We start from the raw sequence: 21657 nt of genomic DNA, 5'->3' as shown, positions 1-21657 counted from the left end.
CACTAGATCGCGTGTTTAGTGCAAAGCATTTGCTCTTCCCAATGAAATAAAAATTAACCAACAAAGGTGGTGACAATTCTTACTGGTATGGCAAAGCATATGCAAGTTTGTTTTTTAATAGAGTATTCATGGAACACATTTTGTGCAAGTAGACTTTATATGGGGACTGGAGCAATACTGACATAGTACGGACACAAACAGGTTCTTTTGTAGTTTTTTTTAGTCCATGAGACTGTGATCAAAAGCATATTTCAGTGCCTAATGTTGTGGTTCCTGATGCTCGAGGCATCATCAGAGGCTGCACTCAGGTAGCAGTCTCAAACTTAAACAAGCTTAGCAAGCTGAAATGTCTACATATACACATGCAACTGTCATTCAGTCACATTGTCATATTGCTTATTAAGATATGGAGTTGCACTGACTTGTGTTTTGAAGCTTTTAGAGGGAAGAGTTGCCAGTGTTTTGTATAGCACTAAGGCCACCAATTTGTCAAATTTCAACCCTTTTCCTTTTCTGTTAAAGTTGTTGCTGAGGCTTTGAATTTCCATGTCTTCTCTGTACACACTAGTATAATAATGAGTGGATTTGCATAAAACCACAGTGTCAGAAGTTCAAATTTGACATTTGCCTGGTGCCAATTTATCCATATTTCCCAGACTATAATTGATCTTCTGCTCCTTAAGTTAAGTGTTAATGCTGCTGCTTAGTTACTATGTACACTTAGCTGCTTGTGCAAGTGATTTTGTGTACTGGCATGGCAACTGGTAGGCAGTGTTAAAATATTCATGCACCTTTCTTGTGGGTTTAAAGAGTGTCAAAAATCTTCTTAGTACTCTGCTGATGTGATTTGTGACTGCTTTTAAGTGTGCGAAGAAAACTTTTCCTATAATTCATTCTTTTTTTGCTAGAAGCTCCAGATCTTTTAGGATGTAGTAACCTGTTAATTTCTTTATCAGAGTAACCATTTCTTCTGAAAGTAGCTATTAAATGATCAAACTCTTGCTCCATGTGCTGTGGTTCACCAGTGGTACACTAATATTTCGATCGCTCATCTCTTCTACGTGTAATGGTGATAGAACTTTGTAAAGATGCTATCCATGTGAGTGAGTTTTTTTGTAAACTTTGTTCCCGAAAGTTCCATTGTATCTTTTTAGTAGCTTTACATTATAAAATAGAATGTGGCCTTGTTTCTCTTTTTCCATAGTAAACTTTATATTAGAATTCATAACATTCAGGAAATGTATAAATTCTGAGTGTTCATGTTCTCCATAAGATCATGTAATGAAAGGAGGGTGTGGCTATAGGAAACCACTCAGTGCAGTATTGGGAAATTTCTGTATTGAAAAATTTGAAGAAACAGCTTTTCAGACTAAAAAAAGAGAGAGAGAGAGAGAGAAAAAAAAAAACACGTTATTGGTTTTGGTTGTTGATAATACTTTTGTTTTATAACATCATGGAGAGCATGAATCTCTCAATGAATAAATTTTCTGAATGATGTTAATTCTAATATAAAATTTCCTATGGGGAAAGAGAAAAGAGCTCAAATTTCAAAAGCACAAAGTCCACAGAATGCCTAGTCAAATTAATAGATATGTTTACAAGAAATGTAATCAGTCATGCAGGAAAAACATTAGTGGCTTGAGCTGTAAGCAATAATACTGGGAGAAAGAGCTTGATTGTTAACAGCTACTATCAGAAGGGACAACAATGTATAAGGGATAGGTTACTACTCATCACATAAACAAGATATTGAGTCACAGACAGTCACAAAAAATAAAATGCTGGAAATACTCAGTTTTCAAACAGTCCTTCATCAGAAGCAGAAAACTCTGATAGATTCACAAAAGCATAACTCCCATACAAAAACCTGACTGAGCAGTGATTTAAGTGTTGTGGACGGTGGGGTACAGAAGCAGCATGGGGAGTGGAAGGGGAGGGGAGGGATGGTGGGGGTGGGGTGGGGGAAGATGCTAAACACTCAAATGGCAGCATGCAGGAATGTGATGGATACAGGATAGGACTACTAGGTGCATTGTTGGGAGGCTGTGCTATGGAGGGTAGGTAGAGGTGGAGGTAGAGAATAGGAAAGTCTATGTAGGTGCATTGGCAGGGTAGAAGGAATATATATTTCTGGAGTGGGAGCATGGAAGGGGATGGGCAGGGACTAATGAAGTCAGAGCCCAGGGAGAGTTCAGGGACTGAAAGAAAGGTGTAGGAAGAATTCCCACCTGCATGTTTAAGAAAAACTGGTGTTGGTGGGAAGAAACCAGATGGTGCAGGCAGTGAAGCTGTCATTAAAGTGAAGCACGTTGTATTTGGTGGCATGCTTAGCAACTAGGTGGTCCAGGTGCCTATTGCCCACATTTTGGTGGTGGCCGTTTAGGTGCACAGACAGCTTATTATCATGCCCATGTAAAATGCAGCATAGTGGTTGCAGCTTAGTTGGCAGAGCAGTTGGCTGGTTTTACAGGTGGTCTTATTTGGTGGGATAGGAGATTCCTGTGGCAGGACTGGAATAGGTGGTAGTAGCAGGATGCTCAAGACACATCTTGCATTTAGGTCTATTGCAGGAGTGTGTGTCATGAGGTAGGGTGTTAGGAAAATGGGTAGAAAGGGGCAGACAAAGATGTTGCGCAGGTTCAGGGTGGCAGAATACCACTGTGGGAGGGTACAGATATTAGTCGTCATTTCAGGACACAGTGAGTCGTGGGGATGATAAATGACGTAGAAAAGGCGTAGGAAACGTGTTTCTGGACAAGGTTGGGAGGGTTCAGTCTCTAAAGGCCTCAGTGAGAGCCTTGGTGTATTTGGATAGGGACTTATTGTCACTATATATGCAATGTCCATGGGTGGCTAGGCAGTATGGAAAGAGACTTATTGATTTGAAATGGGTGACAGCTGTCTAAGTGAAAATGATATTGATGGTTGGTAGGTTTGATGTAGATGGAGGTGGTGATGTAGACATTCTTGAGATGGTGGATAGCCAGGAAGTTGTGTTGTTGGGCTGAGGAGGACCAGGCGAAACAAATAGGGGAGAAGGGGATAGGGTGTTGTCATCCTCACCTCAGATCACAAAGATGGTATCAGTGAATCTGAACTGGGTGAGGGGTTTGGAATTATGGATGGTGCAGAAGAATTCTCTAGAGGGCAGGATGGTGGCATGCATGTACCCATTGGTGTACCATGGGGGTATTGTAGGTGATGCCATAAAAAAAAGTAATTGTGGGTGAGGGTATAATTGGTCATAGTCCCCAGGAAGGAGGTCAGTCAGTAGGGCATTAGGAAAGACAGTGTTCTATAGTTGCAAGGCCATCTGCTTGGGGGAGGTAGGATTGACAGTGACATGCCAGATGGTAAAGGAACAGGAGCTGTGGAGAGTAGGTGGGAGAGAGACAGCAACCATTTCATTCACACTCTCTCCACAGTTACTGTTGCTTTACTAACTGGCATGCCACTGCCAATGCTGCCTCTGTCTACACTGGCATCCCTAATACACCCACGGACTTGCTGCTATTAGACACTGCCTTTCCCAGTGACCAATTGATTCCAAACCTACAACTTCATTCCTTGGTACAGCAACTACGTAGCACCATTCAATGCTAACCTGTTGATTGAGTCTTCTAGAGGAGTTCTTCCTAACCACACAGAATTACAAACTCCTCACATAGTTCAGAGTCATTGCTGGCAGCTTCATCATCTGAACTGAGGGTGAGGACATCCTGTCCACATTCCTTCAGGACCACCCCCCCTCCCACCCCCCCCCCCCCCCCCCCAGTTTGTTTCATCTTATCCTTCTTTGTCCAACAAGCCAACCTTCTTGATGCTGACCATATCGAGGATGAACCAATACTACATCCTTATAAGTCCAACCTACTATACTCTGATTCAGGAATGATTGCAGTTAGCACAATTCAATACGTGAACGGGGATTGCTTGTTGCCTGTTCGAAGTTAAGGTAGTGTTAAGGGCAAACATGTGCCCTGCACTCGAGGAAAGTGTATACTGGACTTGTTGCTTACCACCAAGATCAGCAGTGACAATTCGCAACAAATGGAATAAAAATTCACTAAACAACTCATTACCATCATGTTTCATGCTCGCATTGTATACACCATCCATAGCAAAGTGGTAAGAACACTACTGAAAGCTCGTGGTTGTCAGATAATGAGTGATGTAGATGTACAGAACAAGCCTAAACTCGAATGCCATTTATCGTGATGATAACTATGACCACCAATAATACCTTGAGTTTGACAACTGTCACCCATTCCATACCGAGCAGTCTTCTCCATACAGGCTAACCAACTGTGGTCATCGAATCTGCAGTGGGAAGCAGTCCCCCTCCAAATATACCAAGAGTGTCACTGAGGCTTTAACAGACAGAAATTAACCTCCCAATCTTGTCTAGAAACATACCTTCTGTACCTTGCATACACAGGTCACTTACCATATACCACATACCCATTGTCCATCCACAAAGGAGCACTCATCTCATGACTCGGTACCACCCAGGATTGGAAGAACTGAACATCGTTCTCTGACAGGATTTCAGCTGCCTCTCATTGTGCCCTGAAATGAGAAATAACATCCCACTATCCTCCACACCTCTTCCACAGTGGTATTCTGCAACCCACTTAACCTGTGCAATATCCTCCTGCAGTAGAGCTAGATGAAAGGTGTCTCCCATACTACCTACTCCAGTCCTGCCACAGGAATCTCCTGCCCCATCTGAGCTGCAACTATTGTGCTGTATCCTGTGTGAGGACGATGAATAACAAGCTGTCTGTCCATTTAAATCTCCACTGAAAAACTGTGAGACACCAGCATTCTGCCCAACACAATGTGCTTCACTTTGATGACTGCTTCACAACCTCTTGTGCCATCTAGTTTCATCCCACCCACACCAGGTTTTCTGAGATGTGCAGATGAGGACACACTCTGCAACATATACTTCATTCCTGTACCCCACTGTCCGCCCCCACCACCACCACCACCACCACCACCACCACCACCACCACCCGGTCTCAGTTTCACTAGTGCCTGCCCTCCACCTGTGTAGCTCCTCCCCTGCTCCCACTCCAGTACTATCAGTACTATGCACATATACTATCCTCACGACACATGAACAAAATCCTTTCCCCCTTCTCTGTGCCTCATCACCTAACCCCAGTACGCACTATAGCTAGGTCTCAGCGTGTGTGTGTGTGTGTGTGTGTGTGTGTGTGTGTTGTGCTTTTGTGAGTATGTTTTTCCTACTTCTGATAAAGGTCCCATCAGAACTCTACTACTGTGGTGAGTAAAGTGTCCTTCCCGTATTGTTGTTAATCCCCAAAGTTTTAAAAGAAACTTGACTCAAATAAATAGAGAGATAAATGCATGTTAAAAGGTCTGGAGATCCTAGTGAAAAAGAATGAAAGAGAAACTTTTACTCCCATTTGTAACAACAGTCACAGATGACATCACCAAACTGCTGAGATGACGCTGTATTGAAGCAGTCTATAAACCAACAAGGAAGGTGCATGAATATTTGAACATTGGGAAGGATGTGTATCTACTAGATGCCATAGCAATAGCACATAAAATCCCTTGCATATGCAGCTAAATGTAAATAGGTACTAAAGATAGTGTTGACACCGATTAAGGAGGACAAGAGTAACTTCAATCCAGGAAACATGGATAAATTAGCAGTATAAGATTCTGCACTGGGACAGTAGTAGTAGTAGTAGTAGTAGTAGTAGTAGTAGTAGTGTCAAATTTGGTCTTGAGGCAATGTTGTTTTATTCAAATCCAAGCATTACTCTACTAGGATGTGCAGAAAAGTCATAGAAATTAAAAACACAAAAATAACTTCAATGGAAAAGAAATATGTTTGCAATTGAGGAATAAAGGAGACCAATCACCCAAAGGCAGAAGCTCTACATCATTGATAAGACAGAAACAAAATGTACAGAACTTTGTCATCTTTCAGATGGAACTTCCCTTTTTCAACCTTGTAGGAGAAACATGCACATGCGCATGTGCACACCCTGCTTCTGTACATAGTGCTCAGTTGATTGCCAGCTGTTTCCTGGTCCACAGTGACAGTGCTGGGGTGAGGTTATGGTGAGGGTGAGGTCAGGTGAGGGATGGAGAGAAGTGGGAGGCAGGGAGAGGGTTGGAATGTTCCCTCTAGAACATTCCTAGCTTCCCAAAATGCTAAACACCTGATCTGGTTCAGGCTATCAATTTGACATCCCCTGTCAATAGCACTCATTACACCATGAGAAAAAGGGCTAATTTTGTTCCACAAAAATAATATTGTCTGAACTATGGTGGCTATTTGTCAAAAAATATTTTTCTTGTAGATAATTCATAATGTTCGAACACAGTAGATGTTACAAAATCCTACTGGAAATCGATGTTGGAGTAATCTGCTGGATTACAGACCCATATCAGTTTTCCTTTATTGAGTGTTGGTGTGACTTGTGCAACTTTACAGCCTTTAAATACAGATCTTCAGACTAGCAACTGATTGTACATGATAACTAAGTATGGAGATATTGTATCAGCAGACTCTGATGGGAACTTTTAACTGATGTAAAATCTGGATTGGAGGCGTTGCCTTTATTAAGTGACCAAGGTGCTTTGCTACACTGAGGATATTTGCATCTAAGTTGCTCATCTTGGCAGTTCTTCATATGGATTCTGGAATATTTACTTCGTCCTCTTTGGTGAAGGCATTTTGGAAAACCATGTTCAGTAATTCTGCTTTAGTGGCTCTTATTTGTGTGTGTGTTGATCACAGATGCCAGTGAATGTTGTGGAATATGCTCTCCTACTGGCCACGAGGTTGGTAAGATCATTTGGTAGGGCATTCCATTCCTCCACCATCACAGTTGACAAACTGCTGGATGGTCGTTGATGCATGCGAACATGTTGAAATAAGTTTCCCCAATGCATCCTACACATGCTCGATGGGATTTAAGTCTCTGAGTCACTGAGTCACTATCTGAATGAGTCAAGGAATGTGGAGGCTGAGTAATAACTGCAGGTTCTTCATGTTCATCACAGGTACTGTCATTGAAGTCTAATTCCACTGTCGAATTGCCACCCTGCACAGGATGAACTGTATCAGGGAGGCACTGATTGGCCCTGGGTTCAGGATGAATCTGTGACTCTTCTGCATTTCTCTCACCCCCATACTCATAATCATCTGAAAAAACATCAGAACATGAATCTTCAAGAATGTGCAGTATCTCTGCTTCATTCAGTCTTTGTCTAGCCATTTCACTACAAAAGAAATTACGATGATGTACCCATTATTGACCACAAAAGAAAATAATAACCATAAAAACGTTGAATGCTCTTATAGTACATAGTACAAACAGCTACGATAGATATTTAGTAAATAAGAATTACTTCAAAGCAAATCGCCTTGACACCAAGCAGAAGAAAATGTAGGATGTCCAACTCTGTACTGCAGTATGCCAAATGAGCATACAACTTGAAAATAACATCTCAGCAGAAAAGTTACTGGCTGTATGTCAATTTCTGTGATGTTCTTTCAACATTTCACTTATCAATAAGCATGTATGAAAATGACACCACCTTCCTGGGTCACAGTTTACAAAAGCAGACAGCCCTGTATTTCGGCAGAATAGCTTGCTCAACAGTGTAATTGCAGATCGTTTATTTGAAGATTACTAACTTCAGATTTCAAGGCACTATTGATGCTTTTACAAAGACAGCACTTCAGAGGATGACTACAATGGGTAAAATACATGTAACAACAGTAGTATGCTTGCCTCTAAAGTAACAAAGGTGACAAATGTCTGACGCGGTTGGCAGCATTACATGGTAGATTTTTCAACCACAAGCAAATGTGCCCCTGCCATCTGTTGAGAACTTAGCGAAATGTATTGTGGCTATTTTTCCAACCACAAAACGTTCTCATTGATGTGCTGGAACCATAAGGACTAAATCACAACGTAAATCAGTGAGAAAATGTGCCCTACGTGATGTTGAAAAATTGCCACAAACCTATAAAGGGCTAAATCCCATTAGGCATGTGTAAGATGCATTTGGGAGTCAATCTGCATTATATACTTGTTCACCAACAATCATCCAGCAGTTGTCAATTGTGCTGGTGGAGGAATGGAATGCCATACCACAATAGCTCCTAACTAACTTCATGGCCAGCATGAGCGCACATTGCAGAGCATCCTATTGAGAAATGTGTCTTTTGTAATGTTCAGGGAACCATCATAAATCGCGGTGGCTGCAGGGTAATCATTGTCTCTGAATAAAAGTGTCATTTCTTCCACTTACCTTCTATACTGTACAGTACTGTGGCAATGGTTAGTTTTACTGAGCTGAGGTACCTGACAGAGACAAATCAAGCAAAAGTTATTTTCAATACTAGTGTAGTTTGAAGGTGAATTAATTTAATTTTGAAGTTTTAGTGGCAAATTTCTGTATGCAGAAGAAAAGTTGCAGCTGACTCAGTGAAGACTTTCTTATATGGTGCTTAGCAGTTTTGTTCTTCAAATTGACTTGTCAGCAGTATAATGACTAGCATTTTTGCTGAACTCCTGATAAGGAAAGCTCACTGAATAGTGAAGGATACATTGGCAGAGGTGTTGATGACTCACTATAGAGGTTTTTACGCAGACACACAAACTAGTAACGAACCGTCGGAAGGCTATAATAGTGATTACTAGTGATGAAACCTTGCTTCATCATTGCAAGTGATAAAAGAACCCTTATACTCAATCTATTACGTCTGTATTACTTTGAAATGCTTTCAGTGCAAAGTCCCTCCTGCATAGAAAAGTTGCCATTGCATATCACAAAGTGCTTGCTTTCCTCATCTGAGAAAAGTCCTTAAAGCTTTATCCATTTGTTGGGTTCCAACAATATGAAAATAGACACTTACATGGCTGCCTGTTGTTGGTCCACAGTTAACTAGAAACAACACTGAATGTGCCATACCCTTGCACAAAGCTTTGTGCAAGTTTTTTTTTTTTGTTTCATTTGAAGAATCTGCTTCATAAAGGTAGTGCTGTCAGGGGCAAATCAGGAAAACAAGTGTGGTGCAGAACGCGCCCCCCCCCCCCCCCCCCCCCCCCCACACACACACACACACACACACACACACACACACACACACACACACACACACACACACACACACACACACACAGAGAGAGAGAGAGAGAGAGAGAGAGAGAGAGAGAGAGAGAGAGAGAGAGAGAGAGAGAGTTTATGAATTGAATTGCCTCTTTCATTGTTAGATTTGTTAATTTTCTGCCTCCCTCATTTTCCAGTCTCTTCACATCACTATGGGTCACATCTTATCCTACCTCCATAATTACTTTTATCCTTTCTATACTTGTTATTTTCTTGTGCTTATTTATATTGCTCATGCCCCCCCCCCCCCCCCCCTGAATAACGTGCACACGCTTCTTTGTTTTTCAGTCTTTCGATATGCTCATCAATCACAAGATGTACAGTGTTCAGTCTGGCAAAATCTTCCTGTAGTGGCACCTCTTTTTTTCCTTTAAGTGCAGTAGGCGTGTTTTGGTTGCAGTCTATTGCTTCATTAATATTTATCATTATAAATCGTGCATAACTTTAGAGTCATTATTTTCACAATCTGTAAACTGAATGGTTAGATATTTTATTAATCTAAAATAGTTTGTTTCCATAGTATTTAAACCTTCCGAAAGCTTGCATTATGTACTAAGCTTTCTAAAAACACCTGTCCCCCCATTTCTGCTTGTAAAATATTCTTCTTCCAGTATAAATTCCTTCAGAAATTAGTATGTTTTTATAGTCATGGTTTGTTTATCTGTCAAGTTACTAAAACAAAGATGATGTAACTTACCAAACAAAAGCGTTAGTATGTTGATAGACACACACACACACACACACACACCCATCTGCACATATACAGACACAAGTAGACATTTGTAAAGGCAAAGAGTTTTGGCAGAGATGTCAGTCGAGGCGGAAGTACAGAGGCAAAGATGTTTTTGATGACGGGTGAGGTATGAGCGGCGGCAACTTGAAATTAGCGGAGATTGAGGCCTGGTGGGTAACGGGAAGAGAGGATTTACTGAAGGGCAAGTTCCCATCTAGGGAGTTCTGATAGGTTGGTGTTAGTGGGAAGTTTCCAGATAACTCGGACGGGTTAACACTGTGCCAAGATGTGCTGGCCGTGCATGAAGGCATGTTTAGCCACAGGGAGATTCTCATTACCAACAAACACTGTTTGCCTGTGTCCATTCGTGCGAATGGACAGCTTGTTGCTGGTCATTCCCACATAGAAAGCTTCACAGTGTAGGCAGGTCAGTTGGTAAATCACATGGGTGCTTTCACACGTAGCTCTGCCTTTGATCGTGTACACCTTCCAGGTTACAGGACTAGAGTAGGTGATGGTAGGAGGGTGCATGGCACAGGTTTTACACTGTGGGTGGTTACAAGGGTAGGAGTCAGAGGATAGGGAAAGTGGTTTGGGGATTTCATTGGGATGAATCGAGAGGTTAGGTGGACGGCGGAAAGATACTCTTGGTGCAGTGGGGAGGATTTCATGAAGGATTTTAGGAAGTCGTATCCCTGCTGGAGAGCCACATTCAGAGTCTGATCCAGTCAGATACTTTCCTTAAAACCCACATCCTTTCATCTTTCCCTCTTTCCTGATGAAGTAAGCGTGGGTTGCGAAAGCTTGAATTTTGTGTTTGTTTGTGTGTCTATCAACAGACCAACACTTTCGTTTGGTAAGTTACATCACCTTTGTTTTTAGATATATTTTTCCCATGTGGAATGTTTCCCTCTATTATATTTACTAATGTAATGATTTATATATATGTAATGTGTGTGTGTAATTTTCAATGTTATTTAATGTGCGTTATTTCTTAATGTAGTGTTGTGTATTGCAGGCATTGCAATTTTTTTGTTTCTAATAATTTGATTACTTTAAAATGCCCATATACATCCATTTCTTTATACTCATTTGCAAATTGTGATATTCAGAGTAGTGTAATGAGCTGCCCGGATTTCGTAGGATAGTTCTTCCAGCTCCAGCCGATCTGAAGTGGGCCAAACAAGATGTGTGCAGCGCGATAGTGACTGTAGTGGGACCCATTCACAGGATGGCTCTTGCCCACCCATGCCTCCAGCTCCTGCTTCAGCCCCCCCTGTGGTATCTTTACTCAAACTGCAGCAACAGCACCACCATCACCACAATCATCACCATCAACAGCAACAGCAACAACAGCAGCAGCAGCAGCCACAACCAATAGTGCCTCTTCAGACATGTGATGATAGTAGTTTAGGCCCACAGTTTCGACAGTTACCAACCCCTTCGGCACATGTGATGTATGGAACACCTGTCTTCTTTAACCATCCTCACCACCATCAGCAACAACGTACACAGCCAGCCCCACCTGTACCCTATAGGCAACCCCGTATGCGCCGCCCCCAGTATCGTCGAGAACCTCCGTCACTACCATCTACACCAATACGCCCAAACAGTGTTGCAGCAGGAGCTGGGCCACCTGGACCCCGGTATGGGTTTCCAGCTGGTAGGCGTGGGCCAGGTGCAAGTTCATCTGCACATCGCCGGGCTCAGTCCCCACCCTCTGCTCATACTCCACCACCCTTGCCATATTCACCTCTCATTCGTTCCCGGGCTCCCTTCCCTCAGCCTGTTCCTACCCCTTCAAACCAGTTCCAGGGTGCGCCTCCTCGTCCAGCGACAGCATACTTCCAGTCAACTACGTCAGCATCTGGCACTGATGGTCCACGCCGCTACGGACCTCGCAAGTCTGGTCCGAATAATGGTGGGCGTTATGCCGGGGGAGGTGGTGGTCCAAAACCAGCAGCAACGGTGGCGGGAGCAGCCACAGCTCGTTTACCTGCTCCTGCAAATTCATCAAGCCCTGATGATAGAGCTGGAGGTGATGGCCCAGCAGTTGTATCATTACCACCCTCGTGCACTGCTGTCCGGGCTTCGTCACCTTGTGAATCTGAGACAACTGTAATTACAGCTGCTGCAGCTGTGGCAGCAGACTCAACTCATGAAGTCTGTCGTGAACTACAAGCTCTTACAGTCTAGGATATAAATATTAGTTGCCTTTTCTGTGAACAATTTCTAATATAGGATCCTGTCTTGGATAATATAGATTAGTATATAGCTTAAGGAATAAGATTACTGGGGATATTGCTATAAAGTCATAGAAGGTGAATTTGCTGAACCTCAGTGAATTAACATCACTGAGATGCTGTGCTCTTCAGCACTGTGAGCAACCAGTAAGTGATATTGTACAGCAAGGCACATGAATTAGCATATTAGTTTTGATAATTGTGTGTTTGTTTGATAAGTTTACTTATGTATGTATTTCTCTGGGTGATTGATGTTTAGTAGTATGTTTGGAAAATTTCAAAGAGAAGAGAACTTTATTTGAAACAAACAAGTGATAGCAAAATTGTTCATTCTGTTATATTTGTGTGCCTGTGTGTGGTGTGTGTTGGTGGCCAGAACTGTGTTCAGCTGGATAGTGCCAGCAAAAATGAATATATGTAGTTAATATTCAAGATATAATAATATATTATATTAATGTAAATGTATATGTATATACATAATTGTACCTATGTATATATGTAGAATGTAAAGGCATTGTGTGTACATGTGGAAGTAGATTTATATTTAAATTATAAGAGGATATACAAACAGTTTAATTAAAATAGCTTTTTTAAAGTAAAATATGTTGCCTGAATGTGTTTAACTTGCAATAGAAATTTGCAAGTTAATCTTCTGGAAAGTGAAACATATTGTATGCCAAACAATTTTTGTTGAGTAATGTTATCTGGCCTTGAGATGTTGTCCCTATAGTTTCCCAAGCTCACTGTAATATACAAGACATAAGTCACATACAGACAACAGTGACATGCAAGACACCACATATTCTGCTAAGTCATTTTTCTTTTGAAAATATGTGCTTCCACTGGGAAACTACATTCGAAGACTGGAAAACAATAACCAATTACATTAGAGTCCAAAACATTAAACTAATATTTTCGCTAATATCCGTTTAAAAATGAAAGCAGAGTAACAGAACAATTATCAGTGTTACATTATTATGTGATTTATCGACTGACGTTGGGTCTAAGACAGTGTTAGTGTAGCATAAAGATTTGTTTATAATGTGAGAAGTGTAGAGATTGTACTCAGAATCTTGAGGAACTGCATTGTTGAAACTAGTAAGAGCTTGTGTGTCAACTGCTAATAGTCTTGTATTTGTCTCGGTGGCAGCATGTGAACACACAGCAGTTATGAGTTACACAGTGAGAGAAATGTGAAAAATATTTTAGTGTAATTTTGGTTTATGTTGAGCTGCCCTTGCGTATAGAGACTGGTGTGCAGATAATTTGCTCATGACTGAAAGCATGTGTTCTGTGTTCGCAGATTTTTCCCTTTCTTTAAGGAGAAAACATCCAGCATTGCTCAAATGTCATTGCCAAATTATTCTTTATATTTATTATATTTGCATATTTCAAGATAATATTCAGCAGGTTCTGGAAGTTCCTATTGATATACTGTTGAAATTAACAAATTCGTTTACGGCATCTGCACATTTTGTGCCTCCAGCCTAATACTAAGTCTAAGGTGAAGTTTAAATGAATAATCGTTATTTCCTTCACAGTACTGCTGTCCTCAGTTTTAACTACAGTTATTCAGTTTCCCCAGTTCTGACTCAGTTTTAGCATGATTTTAATTGGCACTAACACTAATGGCAATTAAGTTAGTTGGCTATTAACAGTGCACCTGTGACAGACTTACTGAAATGGAAAAAAGCAAAGCAAACTGTAAAAAATTAAATTGTTTTATGAAAATGATTTTATTACTGTTGTGTAAGAATACTTAGATCATCTAAATATTTTATGTGATGGACAGTGGTAGACTGGTGCCAAAAGTTTAATAGTAATGTATATAGGTGCCAAAAGTTTCAGAGAAAAGTGTGCAGCATTGTGCTTCTGCAGTACGACATCCAATTTACACATCAAGCTTTTGTATTAGAAATATTTGGCTCCTCACATTACTTTTCGGCCTAAATTATTATAATGGGACAGGAATTCTCAGGATTATTTTAATGATACCTAGTCATGCAATATTGCCATTGTTGTGCTGACAATAATGATGTGTGTTCTGATACACATCATAAGAACTTGATCAGGGCTGAGGTGATCATAGAGACAGCACTGTTGAAATTTTAACTTTGTTTTTCATCTTATTTCCTATCAAAATAGTGTTTCACTACCCACATTAAGCTTATGAGGTTATTGCCTCTTAATAACTGTACATTATTAAAGTTAAATCACTACTATGATCTTCTCAGCCCTATCTTACCTTAAGTAAGGCTGTGAGTATCCTATAAAAGAAGAAATAACTAGATGGATTAAAACTAGTGCCTTTTGTATGTTATGAAAAGCCTAAATGCTAAGACAGAGTTAATGTTAAGGTTAACTTATTTAAAATCTGAACTGCAAAGTGTGAGTGAAACATGTTTTTGTCATTGTGTATGTGTGAGTATTGTCATTACGAGTACCTGTGTAAAGTATATTGTATGTGTCCTGAAATGTCGTCATTGATGTTACTATGTATAGTAGAATAAATAAAATTTTGTGATGTAAAAAGTCAAATCTGTGAAGCCCATGACAGAAAAATTTTTGAGCCAGCTCCCCAGCCTTCCAGTAATGGTGCTGTTGTTAGGTGTGTGGAATTTGGCTAAGAAAAGAGCTTAAATCATTTATGAAGATTGTTGAAAATTTCATCTGTGAAGTATACAACAAATGGATATTAATGAAAGTGATAAACCTAACTAGTGCCTGTGAGTCACTAAGCATATTGGAGCAATTTAGTAGTACCTTACGATAATTGTCGCAAAATGTTCAGCTGAATGTATTGAGTATAAAATGCCATTTCTGTGTCATTTATAGTACAAATGTGTGCAATAAATTCATGCTCTTTGCATAGTAAAAACATAGAGCACAATAAAAGAGCTCATATGCAGACATTGTCATGGTACTAAATTGTCTGTGATTGTTTATTTATTTTTTTAAGCATACCTCCAGTTGTACCTCAAAATTTGAGATGTTAAATTACAGTTGCAAGTAATGTAGCAGCTGATTGATCAGAATGTGTAATACTTGTTTCTGTAAGAAATAAAACTAATTTTTTTCATTGTACTATATGTAAAATATATGGTTATTTATATGTGTAAACTGATGGTAAAATAAAGCTCACAGGGAAAAAACTATGTTTTTGGTTTTAGCTGTAGTGTGTTTGACGTCTGCTTAATATCAGTGGTGATGTTAATGGAAATGCCACTCTTGTAATTAATCTCTTGGAAATGTAGAAAAGATTGGAGGATACTATAGCTGTGACTATAAAATCTGGTTAAATATATTTTTGGGAGATCAAATATCAGTGAAGAAAATTGCAAATAACTGTAGAGTACAATATTTCTTTTTTAATATCTTTTTAAGTAGATCAAAAATGTTGCCTATAAGCAGTGAAGAATCAATGGGACCAATAAAAGTACTCTCAACAATGGTAAATATACATGACCCTTGCTTTGAAGGCTTGAGGGTCAATATTGTATGTCTGGAAGGTATTTGTTGTGTAAAAATGATATTTGGTAATTCAGTATGAAGAAGGAAACACTGCTTTCCCATTTAATCAATAAGATTGTAAAGGATCGGGAATGAAATGTAGCTGATTAGTTTAGTTCTTGTTTCACATGAAGAAAGGGATTTTATTGAACTCTATGAACAAACAGGCCCAAAACATGGGGATAAGTGAAAAAGCTTTTTCAGAATATAATAAATGAAGCTCATCAAATCTTGTCTATGATCTCACTGTTATGACTGACTATGTTGTTTGTATTAGTGAGCATTATGCTAACAGGTAAAAACGTGTATTCTGAAACAATGCTACTGTATTGCTGGAAGTTTAATTACTTACAGTGTATTTAAAATTAGTTGCGACTTTAGATGTTTGGCTCGCCAGAGGGGACATGATGCCATTGTCCAGGTAACACTAATGGCGAGACGACTTTCCCGACCTCATTTCGCTTGGTGAAGTGCCACACCATGCATAAACTACCACGATATGTCAAACATTGGATGCAACTACGTTCTTCAGCTCTCATTGTGAAATAGCATTTTATGGCATTGAAATTTTTCTGCAGCTATTATGAAAAAGCGTTTTGTGTTTACATTGCACCAATAACTACAGTCCAGAACTTCTGAATACTCCTGCAATAAAATTTTTGTCCAAGAATACGTTCACCAGCTGTGAAGATAATGTTCTGCTGCAAAATATTGCAGCAAATTTGGCAATAGTAATGGTCAATAGCCTATACCATTCTGTCGTGATGGATAAAGCTCCAACAGTACAATGGAAGACCGCAGGTAGTTTCCTCTGGGTACAAAGATATGTTCTATGAGATAAAAGTTGAACGTAGAATTTATAAGGCGAAGTTACTGTAACTTGTAGTGCTGTACAAGCCAAAAATTCCATGCTACAAAGTCGACAAAAACTTAACGTGTTCATTATATCCGACTGAGAAAGTGTAAGCCTAGTTGAAAAGTAATGTGGCAGAGAACAAGTAGTAGTTTACACTCACTAAAGTTGAAATGCTGACAATAGAAACCATTGCAAATGTTACACCACTGGACTATGCTCAAGTTGTCATCATACCATGAAGATAGTTGGAGGCATGAATTCATTAAGGACTGTGGTGAATTTGAGGACTACGTAACTTCACTTTTGTCATGTTAAAATATGTTTCTTTTGCCAAAACACACCCAAGTTTAAAAATATTCATCTCGCTAACATTCTAATGCAGTTGAAATTGGGAAAGAATGCTGAAATTGTGTATTATTAAACTAGCAAGAGAGGGCAAGACAGGTAAATAGTTCATGAAAAATTTCATTGTCAGTATATAAATAAAATTGTAACTCATTAACTATGTTGTTGCAAAACCCACAGCAATTCTCGTTTCACAACGAGACCTGCACCTTAAAAACTACATTACTTCATGGGAAACTGTAGCTGCTTGAATATCGCAGTAGATGTGGATGTTTCGCATATTAATCGTTTGGAAAAACTCTTCTCATTGTGTGCTGTTATTTGCCAAAATCTTGTTTTGATCTCTTAGACTGTTTACCAGATAAAAGAGATTTACAAGTATTTTATTCTGGCTTTTTCACTGATGCACGAGTTTGCCACGGAGCGCTTTACACATACCAATTTTGTTTTCTGGAGATATATATTAAAAACAAAGATTCCAAGACTTACCAAGCGGGAAAGCGCCGGCAGACAGGTACATGAACAAAACACACAAACATACACACAGAATTACGAGCTTTCGCAACTGGCAGTTGCTTCGTCAGGAAAGAGGGAAGGAGAGGGAAAAATGAAAGGATGTGGGTTTTAAGGGAGAGGGTAAGGAGTCATTCCAATCCCGGGAGCGGAAAGACTTCCCTTAGGGGAAAAAAAGGACAGGTGTACACTCGCGCGCGCGCGCCCACACACACATCCATCCGCACATACACAGACCGTCATCGAACCCATCATTCTACCATTCCTAGACCGGCAAGGGAAGTTGCTGTTCCAACAGGACAATGCACGTCCGCATGTATCCCGTGCCACCCAACGTGCTCTAGAAGGTGTAAGTCAACTACCCTGGCCAGCAAGATCTCCGGATCTGTCCCCCATTGAGCATGTTTGGGACTGGATGAAGCGTCGTCTCACGCGATCTGCACGTCCAGCACGAACGCTGGTCCAACTGAGGCGCCAGGTGGAAATGACATGGCAAGCCGTTCCACAGGACTACATCCAGCATCTCTACGATCGTCTCCATGGGAGAATAGCAGCCTGCATTGCTGCGAAAGGTGGATATACACTGTACTAGTGCCGACATTGTGCATGCTCTGTTGCCTGTGTCTATGTGCCTGTGGTTCTGTCAGTGTGATCATGTGATGTATCTGACCCCAGGAATGTGTCAATAAAGTTTCCCCTTCCTGGGACAATGAATTCACGGTGTTCTTATTTCAATTTCCAGGAGTAATATAATCACTCCACGTTAGAACGGCAATTTAATAGATTATCTACATTTTATACGGAGCAAAGCAACATATCACTTAACGTACACCAAATGCTAATTCATTGCGACCCCTACTTTCCACCGCAAATTTTAAGAATGTCTTGTAGTAGTTGACCTTATATTGAAATATCACAATAACTATGACAATTAATGCAATGATAGGCAGTTCGTCATGAAGCTGATGAACGAAGCTATAAAATGTGCGACAATCAAACTTTATTAGTGAGTAGTTTCTTTAAAATCGTTTTGTAAAGACTGCAGATCAGCCGGCTTGCGCGACTTGCATTTCGTGCAGTCAAGCTAGCTTGCCCGGTAGGCCTGGCATTATCACCACCTGCTGACGCGCCCAGTGCATGCTGGCAACTGCAGTTCCCTCCACTAGTGCTCTGCACTGAACTGTCAAATGTTGCAACTAATTTTAAACACACAGTAGTGAGCTGTTTTTAGGATGGGTGGGGATAAGTAGTGATTTGTGTGACAGGGGTAAATTATTGGAAGAGACTGGTACGCAATTGGGCTGCTGGTTTAAAAGAAATTTGTATGGAAGAAAACGTTTTACTCAAGACACAAATCATCAAGCAAAAGAAATTCAGACATTATGTGTTTGGGGGGAATAGACAGATCTCTGCAAATGTTAACAACCAGCTGTCACAACTGCACTCAAATATCAGCAGTTTTGTTATGTCCTCATGCCTGTTTGTGTAAGCATAACTGCCCCCTCCCCCAACCTGAGCTGCCGTAATACTATACAAGATGCATCTTACCTTATGCAACAAATAGTGTGGAAGTACAGATTACACACACTGAAAATAGTATAAGCATTGTCTTCATTACCTTGAATCATATTGCATAGCACATATCAATTAATAAAAGCATTTTTGCATATATGTTAAAGATAAAAACTCAAAGAATAAGTAGCTTTTTCAAAGAGTAAATATTTTCCCCAATTCAGGTAATATTCTTAAAAGCAACAAGTATCTTTGCATTACACTCTGTGTAAAGTAGCCTTTGTTGTTTGTTCTTCAGGGTTCAAGCTATCTCCCTACCAAATTTAAATGAAATCGGTTCAGCAGATTAGTTGTCAAAATGTAACAGTCAGTTACTTTTGCATTTATATTATTAGTATGGATAAAACTTCCAATTACGATATATATCTTTTCTGTGGTTAGATTTTGATGAGTTAAAGCCTATACGGTGCTCCAAGTTATGCACATGCTAAAACCACCATGAAAATTTGGCTAGCAGTATTGGAGAAGCGTGTTCAGACACGACAGTTTTACACATTTAGTGTTAGTATAAGTATCCATTATGAAACAAAATGCTCATTAATAATGTATAATTGTATAGCAGTTTAAATAACTATGTATTGTCTGGAGAGTCAGGCTCAAATGTAGTCTACATTTTGCCCCACCCCCACCTCGTTTGGCATACCACTCTGCTCTTCTTCATGACATGCGTTTTTCCCTTTTGGTGAGTTTATGTTGTATTATCTCTCTCATATTTTTTTAAAATTACAATTGAAGGAAGTAGTCCCTTTATTTTCATTCTATATACACACAGCTAACTTTACCTGAGTATTTGTAGTACAGATAATGCCATTTGAAAAGTGGCATGTCAGTAACAAGGAAGAACAGTTTTTTAAGCCAGCAATCTGTTTTCTGTTCACATAAATATTATGATAGTATCTGGTCCTCAGTCTGACATCTTTGTTGTATTTGACAATTGGTAGCAGTTTTGAGATTGTTTGCAAACTTGAATTTGGCAATTGTGCCTAAGATCATGAAATTCTGTGGAAATGTAACTAACCTCTCATCTATCTTTCCATTTTCCAATAACTGTGTCTTGCATATAGCAAGTTTTTGTATTTCATTTTCCAAGTTATCTTCTTAAGGGGTCTTCTGTCTATTTAACCTTACTCTGTCAGAGCAATCCATTCGAGATTAAATAAGGTTTTAGCTACTGCAAAGCTGCTGTAATAATTGTCCATGTAAATATGATTCAGCTTTTCCTCAACACCCTTTCAGCATGTGATTTTCCGTCCTATTGTGAAGCATCCCAGTGCATTCAATTATAAAACTGTCCGCATCTCCATCTCCAAAGAATTTGTCAAAAGGTAGACATCATCATGTTGATAAATTTGTCACATTCTGTTTCAAATAATCAGATAATCTAGTACAGGTTATTTTAGCGAAAGTAATGTGTCAGATGGTGACATATCTGCATCTTCATAATCACTTTTCATCTATTTTGAAACAGAGGATCTTTTTTCCAGTTTTGTAAGTGGATGGATATCTAACAAAATACCTATCATCTGTATTTTAATTCAGAAATATATTCAGTGGTGTCATCCATCTCATCAGCTAGACTGTGAAGTATGGCAACTGTAAGTATTAGCCTAAAGAAATCCATTTGTGTACTTAGTAGGATGAACAAGTAAATGTTCTTGTTTTGTAAGTGAATGATACTGCAAGTCATGTGGTTCGTTACGCTATGTCCCACCTCACTTATTAAATTCTGCAATTGCAGGATCATCATCGATGTCATCAGTATCTTCAGATTCTGCACGGCCACAAAACTGTCCACACTATCAGCACTCTGGTACATTTCCTCAAGAAACTAGACTGTGAAATTGATCTAATCTTTGCAATAATATATATTTTCAGATGCAGTATGGCATATCTCCTAGTTTTTTGTTCATTAGTACATCCCCCAAAAGTTTCAACTTGTATGTGTCAAATGTATATATTTTAAGAACTACAACTTGTGGATAAAGTGCCCAACTCACGATAAACTACATGTCTGTCCCATTTTGAACTATGCCAACTACACAGCTACGCTCAGACAAACATGCATGCTAAATTTGCATCAAAAGCAATTCAAGGATGAGTATCTGCTGATCAATGAATGGCTAGGTGTAAATAAAGGACATCCATTAGACAGCTACTTTTTGTGTATGCTTCTCCATAAAACCCTGGGGCCTGGTGCCATTTGCAGAAGTGAGAACAATAGTGTAGTACACCCTACACTCCAATTTGCATGCAAATCTTCACAGTTGCTTGATGATAAATAATAATAATGCATGTTTCTCTGCCACACAGTAGGGATGAGGTTATGCTGCAGTCACTGGTGAGCACATGGCATCAGGCAACAGGCCTTGCTGTAGCTGTGGCAGCCTTGTGGAAGTCACTATGGTAATAATGCAAGTGTGTTTTATAGTTATGTTTTATCAAGTATCAGATCTAGTAAGGCTGTGGAGTAGAATAAAAAACTCATGACAGTTTTGTTTGTAAGGCCCAGTGACAGGAGGACATGTTCAAAGTTAACTGCAGTATTAGTGTCACGCAGGTTATTGACTTAATAGTAAATAACAGAAGAGGAAGATGTATATATGCAGACTACAGTGAAAATTTGTACCACAGCTGGGATTTGAGCACTAGTCTTCTGCTCAGTAGGCAAATGCACTAACCTCTATGCAACCGTGGCACAGCGACTGCGCTGAACTGCT

At 39.8% G+C, this 21657-nt stretch overlaps 1 protein-coding gene across 11 annotated transcripts in view; it reads left to right on the top strand.

Moving 5' to 3' along the window:
• Nucleotides 1-15877, top strand: part of LOC126355811 (atrophin-1-like) — a 136004-nt gene extending 120127 nt beyond the window's left edge. For all 11 annotated transcript variants that reach the window (XM_050006244.1, XM_050006238.1, XM_050006240.1 and 8 more), the window contains one exon: nt 11045-15877. In XM_050006244.1, coding sequence (XP_049862201.1) covers nt 11045-12097 — 1053 coding nt within the window. In that variant the 3' untranslated portion in view covers nt 12098-15877. The remainder of the gene's footprint in view (nt 1-11044) is intronic.
• The last annotated feature ends 5780 nt before the right edge of the window (nt 15878-21657 follow it).

Source organism: Schistocerca gregaria, chromosome 3 (genome assembly GCF_023897955.1).
Source record: "Schistocerca gregaria isolate iqSchGreg1 chromosome 3, iqSchGreg1.2, whole genome shotgun sequence".
Classification (NCBI taxonomy): Eukaryota; Metazoa; Arthropoda; class Insecta; order Orthoptera; family Acrididae; genus Schistocerca; species Schistocerca gregaria.
This window is presented reverse-complemented; position numbering and strand designations above follow the sequence as displayed.